The sequence below is a fragment of the Haliotis cracherodii genome, unplaced genomic scaffold, assembly GCF_022045235.1.
Source record: "Haliotis cracherodii isolate W230 unplaced genomic scaffold, xgHalCrac1.p SCAF_16, whole genome shotgun sequence".
NCBI lineage: Eukaryota > Metazoa > Mollusca > Gastropoda > Lepetellida > Haliotidae > Haliotis > Haliotis cracherodii.
The window spans coordinates 30,146,069-30,172,400 of record NW_027266271.1 but is presented as its reverse complement, the minus strand read 5'-3'; the positions used below and the strand labels follow the sequence as shown (position 1 = coordinate 30,172,400).

Genomic DNA, 26,332 nt, shown 5'->3' with positions numbered 1-26,332 from the left:
GACACTTTAATAAAATATTTGTCTTCTTTTATTTTCTTATTCTATAGATATAACGATGTTCTGAGAGAACAATATGTTTATTCAATTTATCCACAGAACGACAGGAATATGTCTTTAAATTCATTGTCCACAAATACTTCATGTTCATCATTTTCTTTAATAGTATTTATATACAATGTATACCAAGTCATTAATCTATATTAAAAAGCAAGGCGGTAACATGCATCCCTGGCTGACGCCAGCCCTGGTTTTGAAAGAAATGTACCCACTGATAAAGGTCTCTGAATGTGTCAAAAAATACTAAACAATTAAGAATTGTTAACAGACCTTGATAAATGTATTTCAACAAGCAATGCATTAATATGTAGACTATTAGAAGAAGACTATTTACAAGAATAGTATACGTTCTATACTCAAAAAGTTATAATTACACAAGAAAATATATGAGAAATAGTCTTGAGAACATGTTTTCGTATACAATTGCTTCTCATCTTCTTCGATATGAAATGGACACACATAAATATTCTATCCAACGCTATGTATACGCTAAACCAGGGACCATATACAGGATCATATCTGTATAAGGTCTCTGTCTAATCGATGTTGATGACGTTGTTACCTCGGATACGATCGCGTGCATTGGTCATTTCTGAACTTTACACAATATAAACAATGCGTTATACAAACACAGTTCAAATTCAAATACAACTGATTTAAACATTACGAATTGACCACAGATTAAAACATATCCTATTATTAGGAACAATTGCACTATAAGCATGTGTCTTACGGTGTTGTCACTGTACCTGGTTGGATAATCCATGTGAAGCTTTTCAAAGATAATAGACCGTAATTGGTTCGTAGGAATACCCCCTTGGTTCACAAGACAAACCAAAACGAGGTTAACTGTCATGGCGGTCTACATTGGGATATGAGCTGCCAGTGACAAACAGACAACCAAAATGCTCTTACAAGAGCCAGTACAGGTACTTGCAAATTATTTATGCGTTATGTCGAAACACTGACGTATTTAGCAGTATATTTTGTCAGCATATAAACCACTGTTTCTTTCTCTGTAGTTGAAATTGTAACGAAAATCGGTGACAAACATTCTGATTTATGAAATAGAAAATGGCGTATGCCCATCTTTGTTATGATTTCGCGTTAGAAGGTTATGCGGGTTGTTTTGTGTTGTTTGGAGGTTAAATGTGGTCACTGGGTGCCGTATACACGTAGGGGAGATAAATATTTTGTATCTTGTTGGTGTAGGTTGTAATGTGTGTGTATGATTACAAAGCGAGTGCAGTCCGAACACAGCTGTTGCGACGAAGGGCACCTGTCAAGCAGCCATCGCCCTAAAGTTGTAAATAACGTTCTCAATCTGTTACATGTAGTCAAGTTTATGTATGTGATTAACAGTGGATGTTGAAGGATCATGACCCTACCTGAAGTAGTGTCAAAGACGTGTTCTAGAAAAAGAAATTCATCGCTGGTAGTAACCCACTTTTTTCTTTATTTTTTTTGCATCTCAACACTAATACCACTCACTGTTTTGAAATACTTGTTTTTCTCCTAGAATTTATGATGTCTGAGTGTTTTCTTCATCCATATAAATGAACACATTTGTTAGACTATTGCAAGTATGAACATGATAGGTAAACAATGATGGTAAGAGTATTCATACATGTAATCCTTGAGGTGTATAAGAATAACATGTTACACAAGCATCAGTGAACATGCCATGGTAACTCTCTGATCAGGGGTGTTGAAATTAGTATGCCCAACTTGCCAGACTGGTGAAGATATGGTACCAGGCAAAAGGGAAAATTGAATTTAGTTGCCTTTGCCCAGTGGTTTTAACTTTGAAACTTAAATTTTAGAACAAGGTATAGTGTGTTCGTCAACTACAGTAGAAGTACCTGACTAGCCGTGTTTCTATTCTGGAGATCTCCCTTCAGGTGATGCTTCAGTTAATAAACTTTAGTTGTCAAAATAAAATGTTCTTCTTTTCCATGATTTAGCAGGGCAAGTTGAAAATCAGACTGGACAAGTTGAAATTTTAAGTTAATTTGCCCATGGGCAAGTAGGGAATGTTTGTATTTGAAACACCTGCAAATGCTCACAGAATAGAACTAAGTATTGTTTTGAAACTACAAACCTTTTCATGAATTCTTACCAATTTTGCCCTGTATAAATATTTCACAATATGATCTATAGAGATTGTTAGACATTACTTGTAATGACACCAGCAGGTGAAATAACAGTTGATAATTTAGAAATAGTTTTTGTGATCGGGATTGACTTGGAGATAAGTTTGGGAAACATACATTTGAATATCCATGATATTTGTTTATACAAGGATTGCAACAGTAGACTGTGACAATGTTGATGTGCCACAGATTGGTGTCAGCATTGAGCTGATTGTAATTGGCACTAATTGAGTTTCACTATTCTTAAGTATTTTGTTCACAGTGGCAATATAGTAATTACATGTACATTTCTCATTCACAGCTGATAGGGATTGACTGAGTTTGACCATGCCATTTCTTGTTGAAGGAAATAATGATTTTTGTGTGTCTTTGGGCCGAAAAATCAGTTTTCTATAACTGTTAATTTGTTACAGAAAATTTGTTACTTGTGTCATTTGAATGATAATATTTAGTAAAGCAGTCTAGACTTTGGAAATAGTTTGATGTGACCAATGTGTAAGTTAATATGCAATGTTTGCTATAACCATGTTCTACTGTGTAGTTGGTTCGGTTAATCCTGAAATGTAGCTTCTGTAACAGGACTTCTATGAGCATGTTTAATAGGCATTTCTTAGGAGTTGAAGGATGACAAGATGGACATAATTTACATGGATTTAACTAGACCTGCTCAGAGGCCAATCTTCGACCCCAAGTCTACAGCAAATGACAGTAAAAATTCCCAATTTGAATAATAATGTTCCATTTCCTCAGAATTTACAAAAATATCAACTTTAAGAAAAAACAATTTTGAACAATATATGCTTTCCATGGGCTCTTAGGTATCCTAGATACATCTGGATTATGGATAACAACTTCTTTAATATACTGTTGTTGTGACGTGTCAGGGTACGGATCTATTTAAGGACTGACTGTGTATCTTTATCGGTTCATTGAGGTATGAATCAAGAAAACCTATGTGCAATCTGTATGAATATGCATAGCGTTTTCTTACAAAAGTTACTTACAAAAGTGTGCACATCAGTTCTACCTCAATGAACCGAAATAAATACACAGTCAATGCTTATAATTAAATTTGACATGAAAACATGTTTTATCTACAATAGTTTAACCAAAAACAGCTGTATATATCAAAGCAGACAAAAATGCCAATAATTATAAAGAGTCCAGGTGTATGAATACATACTGTGGCGTGACATGAATCAGGTGATTGTTTAATCTATGCACATAACTTGACACGCCTACAAAGTCAGTAGCCCATCAATGGAGAGCCAAAACAATGTTCATAAGACCTGTCATTCAAGGCAAGAGGCAAGATGAAGTGCAACAGTCAGACTGCAACGAAACGGGACAAATATGTCTGAGAGAAGGTGGCTGTTTCAAATGACATGGTCAGTTATCGCCAGATTCAACCATTAATTCACTGAGAACGGGAAGACACGGTCGAAAAATGAAACCCGAAGCCATGAAAGTTGTGGAACCGAGGCAAACAGGGAAAAAACAGGCGAGGTTGTTTGGACAATGAATATGCATGAATTTTGCTTAATGTCCTGTGCATGACGATACTCGTGAACAGAAAGGTAATTCCCTCCCTCGAATATTGGGATTCCCTGACATTCCGCAGTAATAAAAGCAGTCCGCCTTGGTGGTCATGACTTAATTTTTTACATTCATTGGGAAATGAATGCAATAACACGTGACCAATTCAGCTAATCAGAATACAGGAATTTCAATGAACACAATGAAAATTTACTTATAGTGTAATGTCGCTAATATTAATGAAGTTGTTATCCATAACTTGTGTCCACTTTGTGAGAGTGATTAAGGGGACCCAACTAATAATACATCATAAGTCTGTATCAAAGTAATTAACATGATTTACATCTACTGTCAATGTCAGACTATTCAGTAAGCTTGTGCTCTCACTGGCACAAACATGTTGAAGCTTCAGAGGTGATATACGCAATGAGCCATGTGCTCATAAATTTGATAAAATAGACTTTGTAGGCATTGTAAGCGGGACTGTACTTGACATATGATTTGTAGCTATCACATGATGTAAACAGCCTAGCTAGTAGTCGACAGCCATGTATGCCTTGTCAGATGAAAGAAATGCAGAAAACAGTTTTCTTAGTACTTTCATCTGTTTGGCAAATTGATGCTATCAGTATGGTCTGTCAGTGAACATAACTATTCTTTGTTGATAAAACTTGTTTTCCCTTGTCAATTACAACTGCCTCTGTGGTCTGGTGGTAGAGCAGATCCCTGGCCGCATTGTACCAAAAGATGTTAAAAGATGGTACTTGTGTTGTGATGGTACTTGCAGTTACACATGTGCATGGAATGTAGGGCTGTGTATTGACCTGGATTTTGTATTGCAGTGTATTGCCATACTTTAACCTGGATTTTGTATTGCAGTGTATTGCCATACTTTAACCTGTATTGCGATACATATTGCAATATATTGCCATACTTTAACCTGTATTGCGATACATATTGCAATATATTGCCATACTTTAACCTGTATTGCGATACATATTGCAATATATTGCCATACTTTAACCTGTATTGCGATACATATTGCAATATATTGCCATACTTTAACCTGTATTGCGATACATATTGCAATATATTGCCATACTTTAACCTGTATTGCAATACATATTGCAGTATATTGCCATACTTTAACCTGTATTGCGATACATATTGCAATATATTGCCAGTTTACATTTTTATCATTTATTCAGAGTTATACCCTGTATTAATGTCAGATACCATCGGTCAGTGTCCCTCACTATTTTTCCTTTTCAGTGAATAAATGTATGATAAAGAGATTAAAGAATAAAAACAAAACAAGAAATAAATCTGACCTTATCCTGTTTATTTTGTAACATAGATTTGGAAAGATACAATTTTCCAACTCCATTTAATTAGGAACACAAATATACTTATTTATATTTGCCCCAATATATTGCTACATTTACAAAGGTATCACAATATGTATTGCTGAAGATTTGCACCACATTATACCGCACACCCGTTAGTGGAATTTAAGTTAAACCAAGAGACAAAACAAAGACATGATGCTTAGGTAGTTATCCATTATGGATCCAAAGAGAAAATAACATTATTGGTCAAGGTGTTTATAAAAGCCATCTGATTTTCAGGCTGCCATCTTAGATGCCTTGAATCACTATGCCTACAGCGATGCCACATTCCTTGCTGAGAGACTGTATGCTGAAGGTGAGTTGAGATGAGGATAGTGATAATTGGATGCAGGTGAGACTAGCATGGACACCATGACATGAACACTGAGAGGGACTGCAACAGATACTTTGTTGTAGGTGAAACATGTACAATATGGTATTTATATGATTTTATACATATTTTGCTACTGTGAAAATAACAGAATCACAAGAATGTCACTGATTGTTATGACAGGTGGTTTTGATACCTGTATCATAAGCAGATGCAGAGGGTGGATCCAGGGAGTCTCCCACTCCCCACCCAAACCCCCCACCCAAACCCCCCTTTTGAAATCCAAATGTAGTATGTTGTAGGCAGAGACTGAGAGGATATTGATATTTTGACCCCTCCCTTGTAACAATGCTAGATCCACCCTTGTATATGTTTCATGTCAGTTCTCCAAAAGCTGTAACAATGGAATGACAATATGGCTGAAACATTGCAGATGCAGCATTCAGTTCTAAGAGGCGACTTTACTTGTTGTAAGAGGTGACTAACAGGATCGGGTCGTCAGACACGCTGACTTGATTGAAGCATGTCATTGCATCCTGGTTGCATGGATTGATGCTCATGATATCGATCAGTAGATTGTCTGGTCCAGGCTCGAGTATTTACAGACCGCAGATATGTAGCTGAATATTGCTGAGTGTGGAGTCAAATGACAAACAAACAGTTTTCAACAGGGAATGACAATATTGCTGTGACATTAAAATAATAATTTCAACTCACCCACACAAGACTAAACATAAGACAGTTTTCAACACCTGTCATGTCCATGCTCTGTTTTCAGTGTCGTCAGATGAGGCACTTCACCTGTTGGCAACATGCTATTATCGGTCAGGCCGACCCATCCAGACGTACATGCTGCTCCAGAAGCGAGGCTGCCCCACCCCCCAGTGCAAGTACCTTATGGCCAAGTGCTGCATGGACATCCAGAAGTAAGGACTTCATCCCGACTCCTCTAACATAATGAACATAATTTGTCCCAACCCAGCAGTTTTACGAGTCTTTAGTGGGTCACAAAACAGCGATTTTATTCCAAGATAGGGTTTGGTTGGATCATGTATAGAAAAATAATGATTTCTTATTTCTTTTCATGTGATAGTCTTGGAAAACTACTGTCAATTTTTCATGTGTTTTATGTATTGAGAATCTCACCCCAGTGTCTTTGATATCAAATATATCAACGCTGTTCAATAAACATGATAAAAGTTTAAATCTCTATGGCTTGCTGAAGAATTTTAACCATTTATTGACAAATATTGATATATTTGGTGTCAAAAGACACTTGGGTGAGATTCTATTTATCACCAACATTCGTCCAACTTTTCCGCTTGTAAACTGTAATAAGTGATGTCTTGAGTGTAAGAAGTACTGTTGACCACCCTCAGTGGCTGAAAGATCAGTGATGTCATTTGATTACAACATCATGCTGACCAATTATGTCACAATTGTCTGCAAATCATTGTGATGCAATTTCATTACATCGCTAGGAGATATCGCTGGGTGATAAATATATTTTCACATGCACTCTGAATTGTTTTGTCATGAAAGGTGAGTACAACTGTTTTAGGTCCAGTGATTTTGAAGCAAAACATAAACCATAACAACAAATCAGTGAATACCTAGACTAACATCTATTCTCTGAAATGAACATATCGTACAGAAAAAAACCAGTTGTTCAATTATCTTAATAAAAATGTAATAAAAGGGAGCCCAGTGACTCTCTTCATTTTCACTGCAGTAGTCTAGACTTGCCAAACATTATAGACTTGCATGGGCTGTATTTGATATATATTTGTATCAGGGTCTGTAAGACAGACTATGCAATACCGTTCATAATTGGATGAATATATACGAATATATATGAAAGTTACTAAAGCTCCTGACACATTTCCCTCTGATACAGAAAGTATGATACAAACACACACACTGCTCAGAATGTCAGTTATGATTTTTGATGACTGTGCATTATTTAATAAATCGATACTCTAAGTAGGACCAATCCTTTTAGTTATCAAATTATGAAACGTGTGATGCCTCGCTTAGAATTTCTATCGGTCAAAGGTTCGACAACTTAAACAAGTAGGTGGAGTGGTATTCCAGGAGTTGGTGAGTAAATAATAAAAACCTACAACTTTATGGATAACAACTTCTGGTTTATTGCATGTAGCAACGTTTCGATGTAGATTCTTGCCCCATTATCAAGCTGGAGTGACTACAACCAAGTGTTGAGAGGTGTATGATATATGGAAGATATGTTGTCATAAGCAGCCATATGGTTCACAAGCCAGATGTACAGTTAGGATTAAAACCTAAACAATCGGATTAGATAATAATAGACAAAAATAAAAAAGCTGATTGGATACTAATTAACTGGTTGGTCAAGCTGATGGGATACTAATTTAAAGTCTATTGCTTTTTAGATTTTCATAGGCAGACGAGATATAAAACCCTTGATCTCTGTTGATCAACGGTTTGTGACATTGGACTTCTATGGCTTCAACGAGTTTTGTTTTTGTGAAATTCTGAAGTTTAGTTGAGATTTTGTCAAACTGGATTTGATGGCTTGGGAACTTTTGTTGGTGGTCTGAGAGGGCTGATTTGCTGTCTGCTCTGGCTGTTTTTATGTTCTTTGATGTGTAAATCTACTGGGCTTTGCAAAAAGAAAACTCTCGGATAGTGCTTGATCATGGTGTACGAATCTACAACGAGGCGACGCAACATGCAATAAACCGGAGGTTGTTATCAGTTGTATGTTTTTATTATTTACTTAAACAAACTATCTGTCAAATCTGTCACTCTGAGACTCATTGTGATATGGTGGACCAGCATGATTAAGGGTGTTTAACTGTTACCATCAGGTGTTTGGGGTTTCAGATTCCAGTGTACTAATGTGTTGTGTTGCAGGTATGCGGAGGCTGAGGACACGCTGGCGGGGAACATCCTGAGTCGCTGCAAGTCTCTGGATGAGATCGAGAATGAGTTCGGCAACATGGCGTGCCACGTCTTCTCTCTCCTGGGGAACATGTATAGGTGAGCTACAGACTAGACCCAACATCTCAGGATGTATGTGAGGTCATGTGTCCATAATCAGGTTATTGTATTTATAGTGAGTGAGTATGGTTTATGCCTCTTTTAGCAATATTCCAGCATTATCACGGCAGGGGACATCAGAAAGGGGATTCCCACATTGCACCGATGTGCGGAATCGAACCCGGACCTTCGATGTGAAAAGCAAACACTACCTCACAGCCCCTACTGTTTTCATAAGAGAATGTCCCAGGCTTGTTGCAAGATGTGACACGAATAGATGCGCATTTAACACAATGTTGAGTTGAGTTGAACATGATGAAAGCCAAGCATTAATCTAACATGGCTGGTCGGCTTGGAGTCAGTATACTGTATCAGTGTCTTTGTTTACCAGGGGCAAGGTATGTCAGTGGAATAGCACTCTAAAACCAGCATTAATCCGGACAATGACAACCAGGGTATGGATTAGTTGCTGAAGTTCACTGGCCGGGTGTTGCAAGCCCCCAATCAATGTTACTAGCCCCACTTCCTGGCTACAGCCTACATATTTTGTAGTTGGGATTAAATATGCATTGACTAGAATTTTCAACTCGACTGTCAGGCAATGTTACGGAATGTTATGGAAATGTTACTAAAATGTTTTAGAAGTCACTGGCATTTGGCTAGCAGGTAGGCAGCTGTCTTGAGCACTGAGTACAAGCAGACATGCATGCATGTGCATGTTCATGTGCATGCACATCGCTAATAAGTGCAATGATCTTGAATGTGATGTTAAACCCCATCGCCTCACAACAGTGTGGATTGATCTTCCTACTGCCCATGTGTCCAAGCAAGCCCTGGTAATACACATGGAGATGTACTTTTTGTTGAGTTTTAAAGGGAGAGTCTGCTCTGACAAAATGGCAGTCCTGGAAGGTTTGGTGGAATTGTTGTGACACCTCTTTGTTTGCTATCTTATGGTAATGATGTATTTCAACACAGCAGTGAACGATTGCCCTGATAGCATGCAGACAGTATGTCAGTTTCTCTCTCATCCTGAGGGGTTTTGGGGAAGAAATATATAATAGGGATCCCCTCTAACCTATGCTTGTAGTAAGAGGCGGCTGAATGGATCGGGTTGTTAGGCTTATTGACTTGGTTGAGCATTAATAATTACTCATAAATTCAATCACTTTTGTCTGGTCCAGATCAGATTAATTACAGGCAGCTGTCATATGGTTGGAATATTGTTGAGAGTGGTGTTGAGCAACAACCAAACAAAATAAATACCTCACACTGAAGTAATTCCATTATCTAATCCTGAACTGTAAATTGGCACCAGATTTGGAGCAAAGACCCCCTTTAATAAAGATACCTGGTATGACAGGGTATTGTCACAATGTATTGGTCTGCTATTCGCTTCACATTTTAAAATTATATTTGCACTCAAATTTGTTTTCAGTAAAACGGAACGTGTAAAGAAAGCTGCAGAATGTTACAGGAAAAGTCTTCGAATTAATCCCCTTCTGTGGAAGTCATATGAAAGGTTGTGCCAACTTGGTAAGTGTTCCAGAAAATACCTGCATGTGATAAACATCTATCTGCCCTGATCAGGGTTGAGACTCATTATTGTCCCCATCAGAAGTGGGAGGGGAATATTATTCTGTATTGTCGGGTCCAGACTTGATTATTTACATACCGCCATCACATAGCTGGAATATTGCTGAGTGCAACGTCAAACAAACAAACAAACAAACAAATAATAACCCAACTAAAAAAGCCTTGAAAATGACATTTGAAAGCCTTGAATTTTGGTGTTCCATATCTGTATGAACCTTGGCAAGGTACTAGTCAGTTAGCAGTGTATCCAGTGATAACCCCTGCCCGGGTGATCATCTCGGTGACACCACCCTACTGACAGGGCGAGAGTACACTACAATAGGGTCATGTGATTGGAGCATCACTATACTCACTCGATTTATTCGTGTTGATTACTAATACCTTTTATGTTCAGTGTTGGAGTGAGGCTGAGAACATGGATCTGTTATCTGTAAGTGATAGCTTGTTACTAGTCTGTCCTCTGTGTGACAGGTGAGAAGGTTGACCCTGGCCAGGTGTTCCAGCTACCCCAGCATACAGCCCCACCCACCAACACCCACAACATGTCACAGAACATCACCGATGTCCTCACCCCAATCTCGGAGGCCATAGCACCCGGGTGTAATGATGCCAACGTCAGGTGGGAGCAAGGTTCCCTCTTGAAGGTAAGTGTGTGCTTGCATGAACACGATCAAGGATATCGCTGTCCATGCTGTTTGTAAGGGTAGAGATAGATGAGCGTGTGCTTGCATCAAGGCTATCGCTGTGTCTGTGACCCTGAGTTGGTCACAAGTGACCATGCTGTTTGTAAGGGTAGAGATAGATGAGCGTGTGCTTGCATCAAGGCTATCGCTGTGTCTGTTATCCTGTGTTGGTCACCAGTAGCTGTGCTGTTAGTAAGGGTAGAGAAAGATGAGCGTGTGCTTGCATCAAGGCTATCGCTGTGTCTGTGACCCTGAGTTGGTCACAAGTGACCATGCTGTTTGTAAGGGTAGAGATAGATGAGCGTGTGCTTGCATCAAGGCTATCGCTGTGTCTGTTATCCTGTGTTGGTCACCAGTAGCTGTGCTGTTTGTAAGGGTAGAGAAAGATGAGCGTGTGCTTGCATCAAGGCTATCGCTGTGTCTGTGACCCTGAGTTGGTCACAAGTGACCATGCTGTTTGTAAGGGTAGAGATAGATGAGCGTGTGCTTGCATCAAGGCTATCGCTGTGTCTGTGACCCTGAGTTGGTCACAAGTGACCATGCTGTTTGTAAGGGTAGAGATAGATGAGTGTGTGCTTGCATCAAGGCTATCCCCAGTGGCCATGCAGTTTGGTGGCACTCATTGTTGTGGCATTGTAAATATGTTTACATGTTTAGTCTTTTCAAGAGGCTCAAATCTGTTAACAAGCAAACAAGTTCAGATCAGTTAAGTTATGCAAGCAATATTAATTGTATTGTACTTAACAGTGAAGCCACACCTGTCCACAGCAGTTTCGATAAACTACTACAAGCTATATGGAGAGTTATATTTATGTGTTGTATTGCTCCAGATGCAGACCCCCACCCCTCAGATCTGTGTGACTCAGTCCATGACCCCCGAGAATCAGGAGCCCCCATTGGTGGACATCCCCTCCGCCCCCACAACAGCCCGCTACCCCCGCACACAGTCCGTCATCTCCAGGGGTCTCTACAGTAAACCCCTGTTCCACAGCCCTCTCACTCCTCGGTAAGTACCGCCAACGACAATCTGCATCCAGCCTTGGTGTTCAGACACGACAGGAAACACCATGGTGCTATTTTTCTTACTGCCTTAACATGTTGAGATAACAGATAAACATTCTGACACTCAAGTAAAACATTAAACTCCCATATGGGCCAATGTTTCCTGAAAGCCTATTGCTTTTGGTCTGTTTTAATTGACAGTGCTCTTGGCAGGCACTGTAATCATGTTTGTGTCAATTTAACTGTTCTGTTTGTGTATTGTTAAGGGAGAGTTATGTCCAGTGTCCCAAAGGGACTGGAGACATATTGATTTTAGCTTTAGATTTTAGCGATGTTCCCATAAACAGTTCAATGTTCCTTTAAGAAAACTTAACATATACATTGCTCATCTGCTTATCTGGAGCCTTTTGCTCTTTTTAAATGTTTCTAAATTATTACGTTTCCATGGCAACAATTTCAACTTAGTCTCTAACGAGGCTAGAGTTGCTCAGGTAGCTGTGATGTTGGTGTATTTTGAAGTGAGAGTTCTGTTCACGTTAATGTAAGTGATCTGCTTCTGCTGCAGTTTTGGCATCCTGCCCCTGGAGACTCCGAGCCCTACGGATCATAACACCATGCCCTTCATCACGCCCAGCCCTGTCTCCTACAGTGAGCAACAGACGCTCGACCCCAAGGCGCCCAGCAAGAAGGTAAACTCTCATCAGTTGTTAGGAAGCACGTTTCAGCTAGGTGTTTTTACATAACATAATGAACATCGATCAAGTCAATTGGAATATGATGACGTTGTGGTCACTGAACCTGGAATCGCCACAGACAACTGTTTAATGTGTTTCTTGTAGTTATGTTTCCCCAACTATTTTCAGCCGGTCACACGGAGAAGTCAGAATCAAAACCAGATGCCAAAGCCTCCAGTATTCAGCATGTCTGGAAACACAGCCAACACCAGAGACATTTCTAACCAGACAGGGTGAGCCTAATTCTGCCATGACATTGAAGAAATGCTTGATTCTGATTGGTTAAAGTTAGGTATCAATTTTCTGATTGATACCTCTAAATCATGCCTTTTTACAAATAAAACGTGCATATGGATATATCAATAGCCTACATTTTGATCTTTAAACCATTACTGCCAATAACCTGTCATCACTGCATTCATTCAATATTGGAACATTATCAGATGTTTTTGATGTCCTTGACCTTAACCCTGACTGGTTTCATGGTGTAGAACAGGACATGTAGTTTGCACACTAACTAAAGCACTTGGTTCAAAATTATTATAAAACAGTATCGATTAATTTCAAAACAGAGTAGGTCCATCTCTAAAACACTTTCCCGATGTCAGATTTGGTGATTACCTTTTTTTGTGTGGTTAGTCTTTGTGAATATGATAATGGCCAATTCTGTACCTTTGTACTCTGATGTGGATAACTGCTCATACTAACGATCACTGTGACCTGTTATTTTCCTGACCATGACAATTTTCATTGTCTCATTCCTTGTCTGTATGAAAGCTGTGTTGCCAATTCTATTTCTCTTACTCTTTTCATTCATTCCAGGAATATTCCAAATGTCAGAAGAAGTTCACGGTTGTTTGGAAATTCAAGCTCTGTCAAGGTAATTAATATTTCATGTGTATAATTGTTGGTCAAAGATATGGAATATATGACTACATGCTGCCTTCAATACGAATCATGCTGATTGGGTATTGGTCTGTATCCTTTAGGAAAACAATAAGAGTCAAGGAAAATCAAGATTTGCCAGTCCAAAGGCAGTTGGTCGGAAGTCCAAGACGAGACTGAGCAAGTCCCAACAAGAACTGAATGAAATCAACAAGAGTGACTTGTCTGTAGACAGCAAGCCATCCTTGCCTTCCGACACCCCCACACAAACGCAGATCATACAGATGCAGCACCAGTCATTAGGTAAGTAGTATCTCTGTCACACTTTTACATCTTTAATACTCCTACATCAGTCATTAGGTAAGTAGTATCTCTGTCACACTTTTACATCTTTAATACTCCTACATCAGTCATTAGGTAAGTGGTATCTCTGTCACATTTTTACATCTTTAATACTCCTACATCAGTCATTAGGTAAGTAGTATCTCTGTAACACACTATTACATCTTTAATACTCCTACATCAGTCATTAGGGAAGTAGTGTCTCTGTCACACACCTTTACATCTTTAATACTCCTACATCAGTCATTAGGTTAGTAGTATCTCTAACACACGATTACACACTATTGTTTCTATGAGACCTTTATGCTTAGATTCAATGACTATGCTCTGTTTATGTGTGGCCTGTGTGATCTGTTTAAGTTACTCTATGCTATTCCTGTAAGATGTCAATGTCCTGTTTCAGTTACTCTATGCTATTCCTATAAGATGTCAATGTTCTGTTTCAGTAACTCTATGCTATTCCTATAAGATGTCAGTGTCCTGTTTCAGTAACTATGCTATTCCTATAAGATGTCAGTGTCCTGTTTCAGTTACTCTATGCTATTCCTATAAGATGTCAGCGTCCTGTTTCAGTTACTCTATGCTATTCCTATAAGATGTCAGTGTCCTGTTTCAGTTACTCTATGCTATTCCTATAAGATGTCAATGTCCTGTTTCAGTTACTCTATGCTATTCCTATAAGATGTCAATGTCCTGTTTCAGTTACTCTTTTTTATTCCTATAAGATGTCAATGTCCTGTTTCAGTTACTCTATGCTATTCCTATAAGATGTCAATGTCCTATTTCAGCGGGTATCTTGAATCTCCTGCAGGCCTTGGGCAAGGCATATCTGTCGCTGTCTCAGTACGACTGTCGCAAGGCGGCAGAACAGTTCTCCGACCTGCCTGAGCACCAGTACAACACAGGCTGGGTGCTCTCGCAACTGGGCCGAGCTTTCTTTGAAGGGGCAATTTACCAAAAGGTAGACTCTCGAGAACTTACTGTGTGAATCAAATATGTCTGTCTTTTATTTGCAAATGTAGCACAGAAGATGATCTGCCTTTTGTTCAAATTGAACTGTGGTCAGGGATACCCCAGTGGTCAGGGATACCCCCAGTGGTCAGGGATACCCCCAGTGGTCAGGGATACCCCCAGTGGTCAGGGATACCCCCAGTGGTCAGGGATACCCCAGTGGTCAGGGATACCCCCAGTGGTCAGGGATACCCCCAGTGGTCAGGGATTCCCCAGTGGTCATGGATACCCCAGGGGTCAGGGATACCCCCATTGGTCAGGGATACCCCCAGTGGTCAGGGATACCCCTAGTGGTCAGGGATTCCCCAGTGGTCAGGGATACCCCAGGGGTCAGGGATGCCCCACTGGTCAAGGATGCCCCAGGGGTCAGGTATTACCCAGTGGTCTACTGAGCTTGGAAGTGAATCAGTCCTTGTTTTGAAAAATTGATACTACTTGAAGCAATATTCAGTATTATTCACTCATTTATAAGGGGAGATAAGTACAGTTATCTCCCCTTGAGCATCTCTACCACAGTCCTCTAGACTTCTGTAAGTGCTCTGTATGCCTGCCTGTGTGTGAATATTTGCCTGATAACGATGCGTGACATTGAATGATTATGGTTGATAGTGTGAGATCACAGTCAGATGTAATTTCACTTATCTTACAAGAATGTCCGATTCTGATTGGCTAATGTACACTGATAACGTGTGAGATATATTTCTTAGTTCACCACTCGATTTGCTAAGCTGTTGGCATTGCATTCTACATATACCAGCCACAATTTTTAATTTCAAAATGATGATGTAAAATGTGATTCTCCGGATATGTACAATATTTTCTGAATGAAATAGATATAGAGGGAATAACTCAAGTTTGTTTTCGGCTGCTTTGATGTTCTCACTGATTTCAGACCAAAGTATGTATGCATAAGACATACCTGTAATGTGATTAGATGTGCAGGAACATAAGCTGTAATAGAGGGTACATCACCCCCCTCGAGACTGGAAGACAACTGACCTTGTTTGTGTTGTGACAGGCAGAGAAGATCTTCCAGGAGCTGCGTCGTCTGGAGCCGTACCACATGGAAGGGTTGGAGTACTACAGCACCACTCTGTGGCACTTGCAGCGGGAGGTGGAGCTCTCCACCCTGGCCCAGGAGCTCACTGAGCTTGACAAGAACTCACCAGAGGTGAGACAAGAGCATGCTAGCTAGTACTTATCCAATGTCCTACCCCGAGAGATTCCACTGCAGATAGGGGGTCCACAAAGTGATTGAGCACTACGATTGTCATACGTTTATGTTAAGTATAGGAGTTATGATCGACCTACCCCTACGAGCGCTTTGTGGAGCAGGGCCCTATTTCACTGTCAGCAGGGCTTGATTTATGGAACTTGCTTGAATTTGCACCTGGTGCATGTTGACATGAAAACCTAGTTGAACCAGACAAGGCCAGGTTACACCCTGGTCACATGAATTGATAAAAATTAAAAGATAGATGCATAAAATGGTCTAAATAAATGCATTCTCAGATCTCTGATGACAGTTTCATGATATTACCTAAATTAATGACATATTGTGAAACATATTAGGAACATGTGCTCATAACCTTGAAGAACCCACAGTTTGACGTGAAGACCAAGAAAGTATGACAGTGATTAGTTGATACAACTTAATTTTGTTTATCCGACCTACTCGTTAATCCGACATAAGCATATACAACCAGCCATGGCAGATTAACGGATCTTGACTGAATGTTGATGTGACTCCTTTTACTTTGAGAAGAAAGTCAACACCAAAGACAGAAACACCTTTGTCTAAGCAATTTATTTCTGCTTCAGACACAAAATGTTTAGTTGAAAGTACTCTTGTATCCCAAACCTAAATTTAATGCCTCAGTCCTGGTTTGAAAAGCAACATTGTGCCATGACTTAATGTTTATCAAACATTAAAACTGTTTTGTGTCAGTTTTGAATCAATAGCAGATTTTACACCTTGTTTATTTCAACAGGCTTGGTGTGCAACAGGAAACTGCTTCAGTTTGCAAAAGGAACATGATGTAGCGATCAAGTTCTTTCAGCGGGCGACACAGGTTGACCCAACATTTGCCTATGCGTACACGCTGCTCGGCCATGAGTATGTCTTCACGGAGGAGCTGGACAAAGCGTTGACCTACTTCAGGAACGCCATAAGGGCAGATCCCCGACACTATAACGCTTGGTAAGTCTTAACATGATCAACACATGTGGCTACAATTATGTTCATTGATCATTGTCCACATTCCAATATCATATTTGATAGTATTGAATTGTGAAATAATTGTTTTATTACTTGAAAGGCTTCATATTTTAAGGCCGAGCAAAGCCATCCAGGTTGACTTGAAGTACCTAGCACCCTATTGCTTGTCAGCCTTGGTAGACCCAGGTTAGAATAGGTCCCTAGCAACCCATTGCTTGTCTGCCTTGGTGGACCCAGTTTAGAATAGGTCCCTAGCAACCTATTGCTTGTCGGCCTTGGTGGACCCAGGTTAGAATAGGTCCCTAGCACCCTATTCCTTGTCTGTCTTGGTGGACCAGGGTTAGAATAGGTTCCTAGCAACCTATTGCTTGTCTCCTGTTGTGGACCCAGGTTAGAATAGGTCCCTAGAAACCTATTGCTTGTCTGCTGTTGTGGACCCAGGTTAGAATAGGTCCCTAGCAACCTATTGCTTGTCTGCTGTTGTGGACCCAGGTTAGAATAGGTCCCTAGCAACCTATTGCTTGTCTGCTGTGGTGGACTCAGGTTAGAATAGGTCCCTAGCAACCTATTGCTTGTCGGCCTCGGTAGACCCAGGTTAGAATAGGTCCCTAGCAACCTATTGCTTGTCTGCCTTGGTAGACCCAGGTTAGAATAGGTCCCTAGCAACCTATTGCTTGTCTGCCTTGGTAGACCCAGGTTAGAATAGGTCCCTAGCACCCTATTCCTTGTCAGCTTTGGTGGACCCAGGTTAGAATAGGTCCCTAGCACCCTATTGCTTGTCTGCCTTGGTTAACCCAGGTTAGAATAGGTCCCTAGCAACCTATTGCTTGTCGGCCTTGGTGGACCCAGGTTAGAATAGGTCCCTAGCAACCTATTCCCTGTCTGCCGTGGTGGACTCAGGTTAGAATAGGTCCCTAGCAACCTATTCCTTGTCAGCCTTGGTGGACCCAGGTTAGAATAGGTCCATAGCACCCTATTGCTTGTCGGCCTTGGTGGACCCAGGTTAGAATAGGTAACGCAGCACCATTGCTTGTTGTAAGATTGAGGTGGATGCCTGTCCTTGTACCAACATTGAGTGAAACAATACACAGTCAAACCAGCCCCTTCCACTGAAAGTCAACTAGTTGTCCAAATGAATGGCCATCATTAATTTGGTACTTAACATACTGCTTTAGTTTAACAAAAATGCTATAACATTACAGGTAGTGTTTAAGTGAGAGAAATAGTTTTTTTGAAATGTATCAAAAGTGTGATTCTTATTCCTTGAAAACAAATGTCAAATATTTTGTTTCAGGTATGGTGTTGGTATGATATTTTACAAACAAGAAAAGTTCAGCTTAGCCGAAGTCCATTTCAGTAAAGCCTTAAAGATCAACCCTCAGAGTTCCGCACTCCTGTGTCATGTTGGTGTGGTGAGTAGCTGACAGGAAGATATTGTAGTGTAGGCCAGTATTAACCCTACATGTTGTCATGGATCATGTGTGTTGTGTGTGGTCTCAGTGGACACTGAAGTATGGCTTAGTATGATATAGGATATATGCAGTGGGATGATATAGGATATATGCAGTGGGATGATATAGGATATATGCAGTGTGGTGATATAGGATATATGCAGTGTGATGATATAGGATATTTAAGTGGGATGATATAGGATATATGCAGTGGGATGATATATGATATATGCAGTGTGGTGATATAGGATATATGCAGTGTGATGATATAGGATATATGCAGTGTGATGATATAGGATATATGCAGTGTGATTATATAGGATATATGCAGTGTGGTGACAGGATATATGCCGTGGGATGATATATGCAGTGGGATGATATAGGATATATGCAGTGGGATGATATATGATATATGCAGTGGGATGATATATGATATATGCAGTGTGATTATATAGGATATATGCAGTGGGATGATATATGATATATGCAGTGTGATATAGGATATATGCAGTGTGATGATATAGGATATATGCAGTGTGATGATATATGCAGTGTGATGATATATGCAGTGTGATATAGGATATATGCAGTGTGATTATACAGGATATATGCAGTGTGGTGACATAGGATATATGCAGTGGGATGATATATGCAGTGGGATGGTATATGATATATGCAGTGTCATTATATAGGATATATGCAGTGTGATGATATAGGATATATGCAGTGGGATAATATATGATATATGCAGTGGGATGATATACGATATATGCAGTGTGATGATGTAGGATATATGCAGTGTGATGATATATGATATATGCAGTGGGATGATATATGCAGTGGGATGATATAGGATATATGCAGTGTGATGATATAGGATATATGCAGTGGGATGATATTTGATATATGCAGTGGGATGATATAGGATATATGCAGTGTGACGATATAGGATATATGCAGTGTGATGATATATGATATATGCAGTGTGATGATATATGATATATGCAGTGTGATGATATGGGGTATATGCAGTTTGATATAGGATATATGCAGTGTGATGATATAGGATATATGCAGTGGGATGATATAGGGTATATGCAGTGTGATGATATGGGATATATGCAGTGGGATGATATTTGATATATGCAGTAGGATGATATAGGATATATGCAGTGTGACGATATAGGATATATGCAGTGTGATGATATATGATATATGCAGTGTGATGATATATGATATATGCAGTGTGATGATATGGGGTATATGCAGTGGGATGATATAGGATATATGCAGTGTGATGATATAGGATATATGCAGTGGGATGATATAGGGTATATGCAGTGTGATGATATTGGGTATATGCTGTGGGATGACATAGGGTGATGTATGACCACTAGAGACACTGTTTCTCTCCCTATCCAGGTTCAGCATGCTCAGCAGAAGTCCGAGTCCGCCCTGCAGACTCTCAACATCGCCATCAGTGCAGACCCCAAAAATCCTCTATGCAAGTTCCACCGGGCGTCCATAATGTTTGCTAATGACAAACACATGGTAAGCAGCACAGCCACTATCGCATAATGGCAGTTTGACTCTTAAGGTCTCTCTTTTGAATCATACAAAATCATTTTGACAAATTGTAGGGTCAGTGGTTGAGAAAAGAAAATTGTTTTGAGGAAAGTTACGTGAATAAAGGGTTACCTCCCTTTGAGGTTTATTGCATGACTCTGCAGGAAGACTTTGTGTTATATTCCATGTTTGTGATAATAGTTGATCCATAAACAAAAGATGAGACACAGGCCATGTCACACCAAGAGACGTTAAGAACCTGCATTTGTTGCTATCAGTACACTGTGACGGACAGGGAGTATCCATGTTAAACTGATATCTCAGGGGGCTGTAACTAACTTTAAAACTGGCATTAGTCCAGACTAGTTCAAGCAGCCACACACACATACATGCCACCCATGAAGATTATAAGTGCAAAAATCTTGGACGCCAGGTTTAAACCCCATTTCACCTCATTTCACTTTGTAAATGTGAAGTAAGCTTTTTTTGCGGAAGGATGTCCCCGTGGTCTCCAATGCTGGTGACACACTACAATTTCTCATTTCAGGAAGCTTTAGAAGAGTTAGAAGAACTGAAAATGATCATTCCTAAGGAATCTCTTGTTTATTTCCTTATTGGAAAGGTGAGTTCATATCAGACAAGCAAATAGAAGTTTGTCTTCACTGTTTAAATCAGTTGATGTCAGAAAACCTTTGAAGTTGAAATGTTGTTCCTTGATAATACAGTGAAACTCAGTCCTATGTTGGCACTTTTCTTGCATTGAATGTTCAATTTGATGGATGCTTTGAGTTTACAAGGTTAACATGCAGATATGTTAATACTGTATTCGTCGTAATAGGTGCCTAGAGCCCTTGGAAAATAGACAAATAGAGATGTGTGTTAAGACCGTAAACAAGTTAAATCTGTTTTCTGAGCTTGTGCAGTAGTGAAAAAGCTTAGTTCAAATTGTCAAGGAAACAAAAACTCTTGAGACAATAGTTACAAGGTAATTCTGCTTCAAAACATGCTTGATGTATGATGCAGGTCCATAAAAAGTTAGGTAACACCCACCTGGCTTTGATGAACTTCTCCTGGGCCATGGACCTGGATCCCAAGGGTATCAACAACCAGATCAAGGAGGCCATTGATAAACTGTACGTCCCAGAGGAAGACGACCCACTCTCTCGCCTCAATGAAACAGGTATGTTGGGGTGTTCAGTAAGTAGGGAGACTGAATATGTGCTCTTGATGTCAAACTTGTTCAGAAGCCTGACAAGATCAAGATTAGAATTGGTTCTCAGGAACCCATGCTTGTCGTAGAAGGTGACTAATGGGAACGGGTAGTCAAGACTCGTTGACATGGTTGATACATGTCATTGTAACCCAATTGCGTAGATTATTGCTCATGATGTCCGTCACAGGATTGTCTGATCGAGACTTGATTATTTACTGACTGTTGTCATGTAGCTGGAATATTGCTGAGTGTGCGTTAAACAAAAACAAAGAAATAAACTTGTTCCGAGTGTTGATGAATTGGCAGATGAGGGTCATAAAGGCACTACACCACTGCAGAGAGGGGTGCCCATCAGGGACAATCAACGAGCTATGTTGGTATCTGGGTCTAGTAGACACAATTATCTCCCTTGGTTGATACCCTAGTTCCCAGACCCATTGCCTACAGGCTGGTGTGATATAGCTCAGTAGGCTGTGAGACATATTATGAGTTATCCACTGGTTGCTAGGGAGACATGGGTTAATATGTCCGCTACGTTAGGTTAGATGTTCGGGCTCATTGGAACATAAACTAAGTATATTGCAGGAATGTCTTATGCATGCATGCTTTGGTCTGAGTTGGTAAGAATACCACTGTTACACATTTATCCACTTCGTTCTTGAAGATGATAAAAAACAAACTCTGGGGAGTTATTCCCCCTAGATCTATTACATTCAGAAAATATAATAAGCATCATGGAAAATGGCATCTCACATCCTAAATGCCAACAGTTCAGCTGTGGGAGTGGGGAAGAAAAGAAATTACCTGACATGTCAACAGGGTACATTGAAAATAAAAGAAATGGTCTCAGCCAATCAGAATCCAACATTCATGTTTAAAGTAAAATAAAACCATAAAATATTCTTTCACTATTCCAGGCGTAGTGTACTATGGTCTTATATTATTTCAGTTGTAGCATTGTTCCCCTAAAACCAGGTGTAAGATACAGTTGTCCTGGACCTGTTCTCAAGAGTAATGTACTATTCCCCTGGAGGAAGTTGTTAGTGTGATACTATTCCCCTGCCACTGTTTCAGGTATGGAGGAAGGAGCAGGGCTGGAAGATGGCCAGGAGGGAGCCTCGCAGAGCACCTCGTCCAACATGGACCCTGATCTGCAGGCCATTGAGAGTGATGAAAGCTTATGACAGATGGATATAGAAAACTAGACACTATAGCTATTAGACACGACCACCAAAATTGGGCGGGAAGACTGTCTACTAGACACCACTACATAGGCTGGTCAAAAGGGCTGTCTGGTCAATAGTTATAGGGCTTTCCTCTTTCTCTCTCTACCTCTCCTAGGACTTCAGATAACAGGTCAAAGGAGGATCTTACAACACAAGGACAAGTGCAGAAATTTGTCTACCTCCGATGCTGCAGTTAATGGCAAATTTCTCAACTATATTTGTTAACCTTGAAGTGTATTTTTCAGAGACACTGAGACTGTATTCTTGTAATTTCATAAGATCTTATTTGAAGTAAGATGTGATGCTAGTTTCAGCTTTGAATGATGAAGAAGATGGATGTTGGTTAATCTCAAGCACCTGTTGGAGATAGTGGTCATTAGTGAGTTGGTATAGCCCTAATAATGTTTCTAGGATTGTCAGCACCATACCTGTGCTCATGGGGTTAGCCAAAGGGGTAAACGTTTGAGACCTGCGTCACTTTGGACTTTGGGACAGAGCATGATATAACTGGAATACTGTTAATAACGGCGTTAAACCCAACTCATACACTCACTCACTCGCTCACTCACTCACTTTCTACTAACCTACAGTTATTCAGTGGATTCCATGTAAGGCTTAGTGATGTTTGTTAATTTCAGATTAAGCACCTGCTATGAAAGATAAATCTTTAATTAATCATGACAATTATTCAGTGGACACTTTAGAAAAGGGTAGTGACTGTTGGATGTTAGTTTGTCTTGGATTATTACAAAAGCATGAAAGAGAATGCTGAACTAATCACTGCCATTATTCAGAAGGATAGTCAGGGTTAGATACGGCACTGTACCACTAATCCAGACAGGTGGAAGTCTCTAAGGACCAGTTGTTTTCTCCTGAACAATGTTATGTTACATAAAGTGCAAGTACGAAATGAGATTTGGACAAGTTGGATTTTAAATAATAGAATCTACCCCTGGGATGGGAAGTGTTGAAAGAACTCTTTGATCAAGCTCCTGTTGAAGATAGAGGGGAGGCTGTCACGGCTAGGTGGTCCCTGCGTGTAAGTGATCTTAGATCAAGCACCTGTTGGAGAGATGTTGAGGGGAGGCTGTCACGGATAGGTGGTCCCTGCGTGTAAGTGATCTGAGATCAAGCACCTGTTGGAGAGAGGTGGGGTAGACTGTCACAGATATTTGTTCCCTGCGTGTAAGTGATCTGAGATCAAGCACCTGTTGGAGAGAGGTGGGGTAGACTGTCACAGATAGGTGTTCCCTGCGTGTAAGTGATCTGAGATCCAGCACCTGTTGGAGAGGGGTGGGGGGGAGGCTGTCATGGCTAGGTGGTCCCTGCGTGTAAGTGATCTGAGATCAAGCACCTGTTGGAGAGAGGTGGGGTAGACTGTCACAGATAGGTGTTCCCTGCGTGTAAGTGATCTGAGATCCAGCACCTGTTGGAGAGAGGTGGGGGAGACTGTCACAGATAGGTGGTCCTGCATGCATGATTCTGTGTAAGTGATTTGTGAGCAACACCTCACTTTATGTTGTATGTTTCTATGAGTTTTACGAACAGTTTGCAATATGAAGGAGTCCAGTGTTATAAACCAAGAGGCTCATGTTGATGCAAGTTGTGCATTTGTGATACAAACTGCTGCAGGAAACAGACAAGCTGGCAACAACACAAGGCAACCAGTTATGTCGCAAAGTGCAAAAGGATTATTTTGTATTTACCTTGAACTATTCGGAATATTTTTATGCTTTTCAAGCTCTGATGAGTTATTTCATGGCAGTTCATGGTAGATATTTACTTCAAGGAAACCTGTTTAGAATGTTTAGTTAGTATTTATTGATAGCAAATAGCTACAGGGTGTTTGGGTAGAATATTGGGGGTGTGTCTTGACAAACATGAAGAGTTGATGGAAGGATTGTGTCAACTCAGATGTCTTTGTGTTAATTAAGGGATGAGGCTGGTGTAAAGATCATTGTACTTCCAATCAACATCTGCCTATGCTAGATGCCCAGGGCCCTGTTGACAAATGTGATCTTAGCTGCAACTATCATATTTTAAAGAATAAAGACAGGTGCTGAGATCCCTTTCTTTAACAGCCCTTGGGGCTGTTCCACTAAGGGATCTTAGCGCCCCGACTGCCATGACCATGTTGAAGTATTGGAGGTACAATCACCTTTGCACTAAATTCGCTTTATGCAGCCCGACGCTGAAGACAGTCCTCAGAGATCAGCATCTGCCCCGAAGGCCTGTCATTCTTCTCATGAGCCTTACAGCTGAATAAGACTACAAAAAAAGAAGTCAATAGGTTCGGAGAGGTGGTTCTGGCAAACAAGAAATATTGTAATATGTTACACGTTGCACGGGTAGCTTCAATGTTGTGGATGTACTAATGGTGTGGAATGTGATCGAGTCTCAACCACAGCTTGAATCCCATTCACTGAATGAAACACAAAGCCTTCAAAGGTTGTTGTCATCTGTGATTTCAGACAATTTAGGTCCAAGACGACCAAGAGAATTGTCCAGAGCCTTACAGCTCGCATGCCATATTGATATGGATTATGTTAGTCCTTTTCCACCTGTTTTGTGAATGTTAGTGCATGGAACAAAGGGTTCTGGACTGTCCATGCTTCCTTGTGGGAGATACTCACTTTGCATTTAAGGGTGGATGAACACAACATGGAGTCACCTCTCCTTAAACCGTCATTATCTAATTTAAGTTATACAACTTGTTGGGAGAGATTTTTGTTTTTATTGATTTGTAATATTTTGTTAGTTTGTGTGAATATGATTTTGAGTATTGTCTACTGGAGTCTTTTTATACCTGAATGATTTCTACGTGGACAGCATCTTGACAAGTGTGACATTATGTGCTGAGTTGGTGGTGAGCTGGCTGCTGCTGCTGATCCTACTGCTGTTCCTCAATATCCCGCTGTTCCTCATACACCCATATCCCCTCGGTGGGGATGTAAAGGGACAGCATGAGCAGCCCTGGAGGTAGATAATACATACGGGCTTGTATGTACCTGATTTCACCTGTTTGCTTTCTTGTTGTGTAATAGTGCTTCCTGGAAGTGACCAAAGACATATTTAAAATATTCGAGCTGTGTGTCCTTTAATAATATGCACTTATGCAGATGCATCCTGCAGCTAGGTTAGTCAGTATGCAGGGTACACAAGCTCCACTTCCCGTCATGTTTGCAGTGGACATCTTGCAGTCAACAAAGTTTGAATGATGTTCATCAAACCTGCCACCATACTTGGTGATGTTTGAGACCAGATTGAATTGGCATGAGATCAGGATCTTGCTGCAGCAGCGGTAGCAGCAGCAGCAGCAGCAGCAGCAGCAGCAATATGTGTTGAAACTGTACTGTGCAACTACAAGGTCTGTGTGCGAGAGAGGTTATGACAGTATTCAATATATTGTACAGAATACCAAACTCTGATGTTGCCTAACATCATACATAATAAACATATAACAACATACTGAACTGGTTTGTTGGAACTTGCATAAAATAGGTGGATGGAGAGCATCTTTAATGCTTCATCTGGTCAACATGTTATTTTGTGAAAATGATATCACACCAACCTCCACGTTTCATTAATTGTGGAATTGTATGCCACCAACAGTTGCTTCTTGGTGTGAAGGAACATTGCATCCATGAAGGTGTCTCCATGTGATGTCAAGGGCAGATTAAAGTCCATTAAGGAATCGCTGGCCAAATCTTGTAAGGAGTCTCAATACTCTCTACAGAGTTGCATTCCATAATTGCTGGGTTTCTAGGTTTGTCAGCACCATGCTCGAGCTATGGTTTTCACCGAAGCGGTCAGCGTCTTAAGACCTGCTTCACAGTGGTCATTATTTCTCAACATTTAACTGGAACGCCCTCATGTAAAAGAAGTCCTGTTTAATCTCACTCCAATAATGATATAC

The 26,332-nt window shown here is 40.3% G+C and overlaps 1 protein-coding gene across 2 annotated transcripts; it reads left to right on the top strand.

Moving 5' to 3' along the window:
• The first annotated feature begins 900 nt into the window (after window positions 1–900).
• LOC139464059 (cell division cycle protein 27 homolog) lies at window positions 901–25,871 on the top strand. 2 transcript variants are annotated; one of them, XR_011653089.1, is made up of 20 exons: window positions 901–986; window positions 5,375–5,450; window positions 6,244–6,391; window positions 8,364–8,489; window positions 9,928–10,025; window positions 10,557–10,729; window positions 11,599–11,774; window positions 12,336–12,459; window positions 12,634–12,737; window positions 13,327–13,384; window positions 13,494–13,692; window positions 14,520–14,692; window positions 15,761–15,913; window positions 16,734–16,942; window positions 18,255–18,372; window positions 19,834–19,962; window positions 20,525–20,599; window positions 21,001–21,157; window positions 22,265–23,783; window positions 23,856–25,871. XR_011653089.1 is itself a non-coding variant. In XM_071245597.1 (19 exons), the coding sequence occupies exons 1-19, from the start codon at window positions 963–965 to the stop codon at window positions 22,372–22,374; spliced, it is 2,430 nt and encodes an 809-aa protein (XP_071101698.1). In that variant the 5' UTR covers window positions 901–962; the 3' UTR covers window positions 22,375–25,871. The 2 variants fall into 2 exon arrangements, 1 of the variants encoding a protein (XP_071101698.1); XM_071245597.1 differs by having other exon boundaries at window positions 22,265–25,871.
• Window positions 25,872–26,332: the final 461 nt, after the last annotated feature.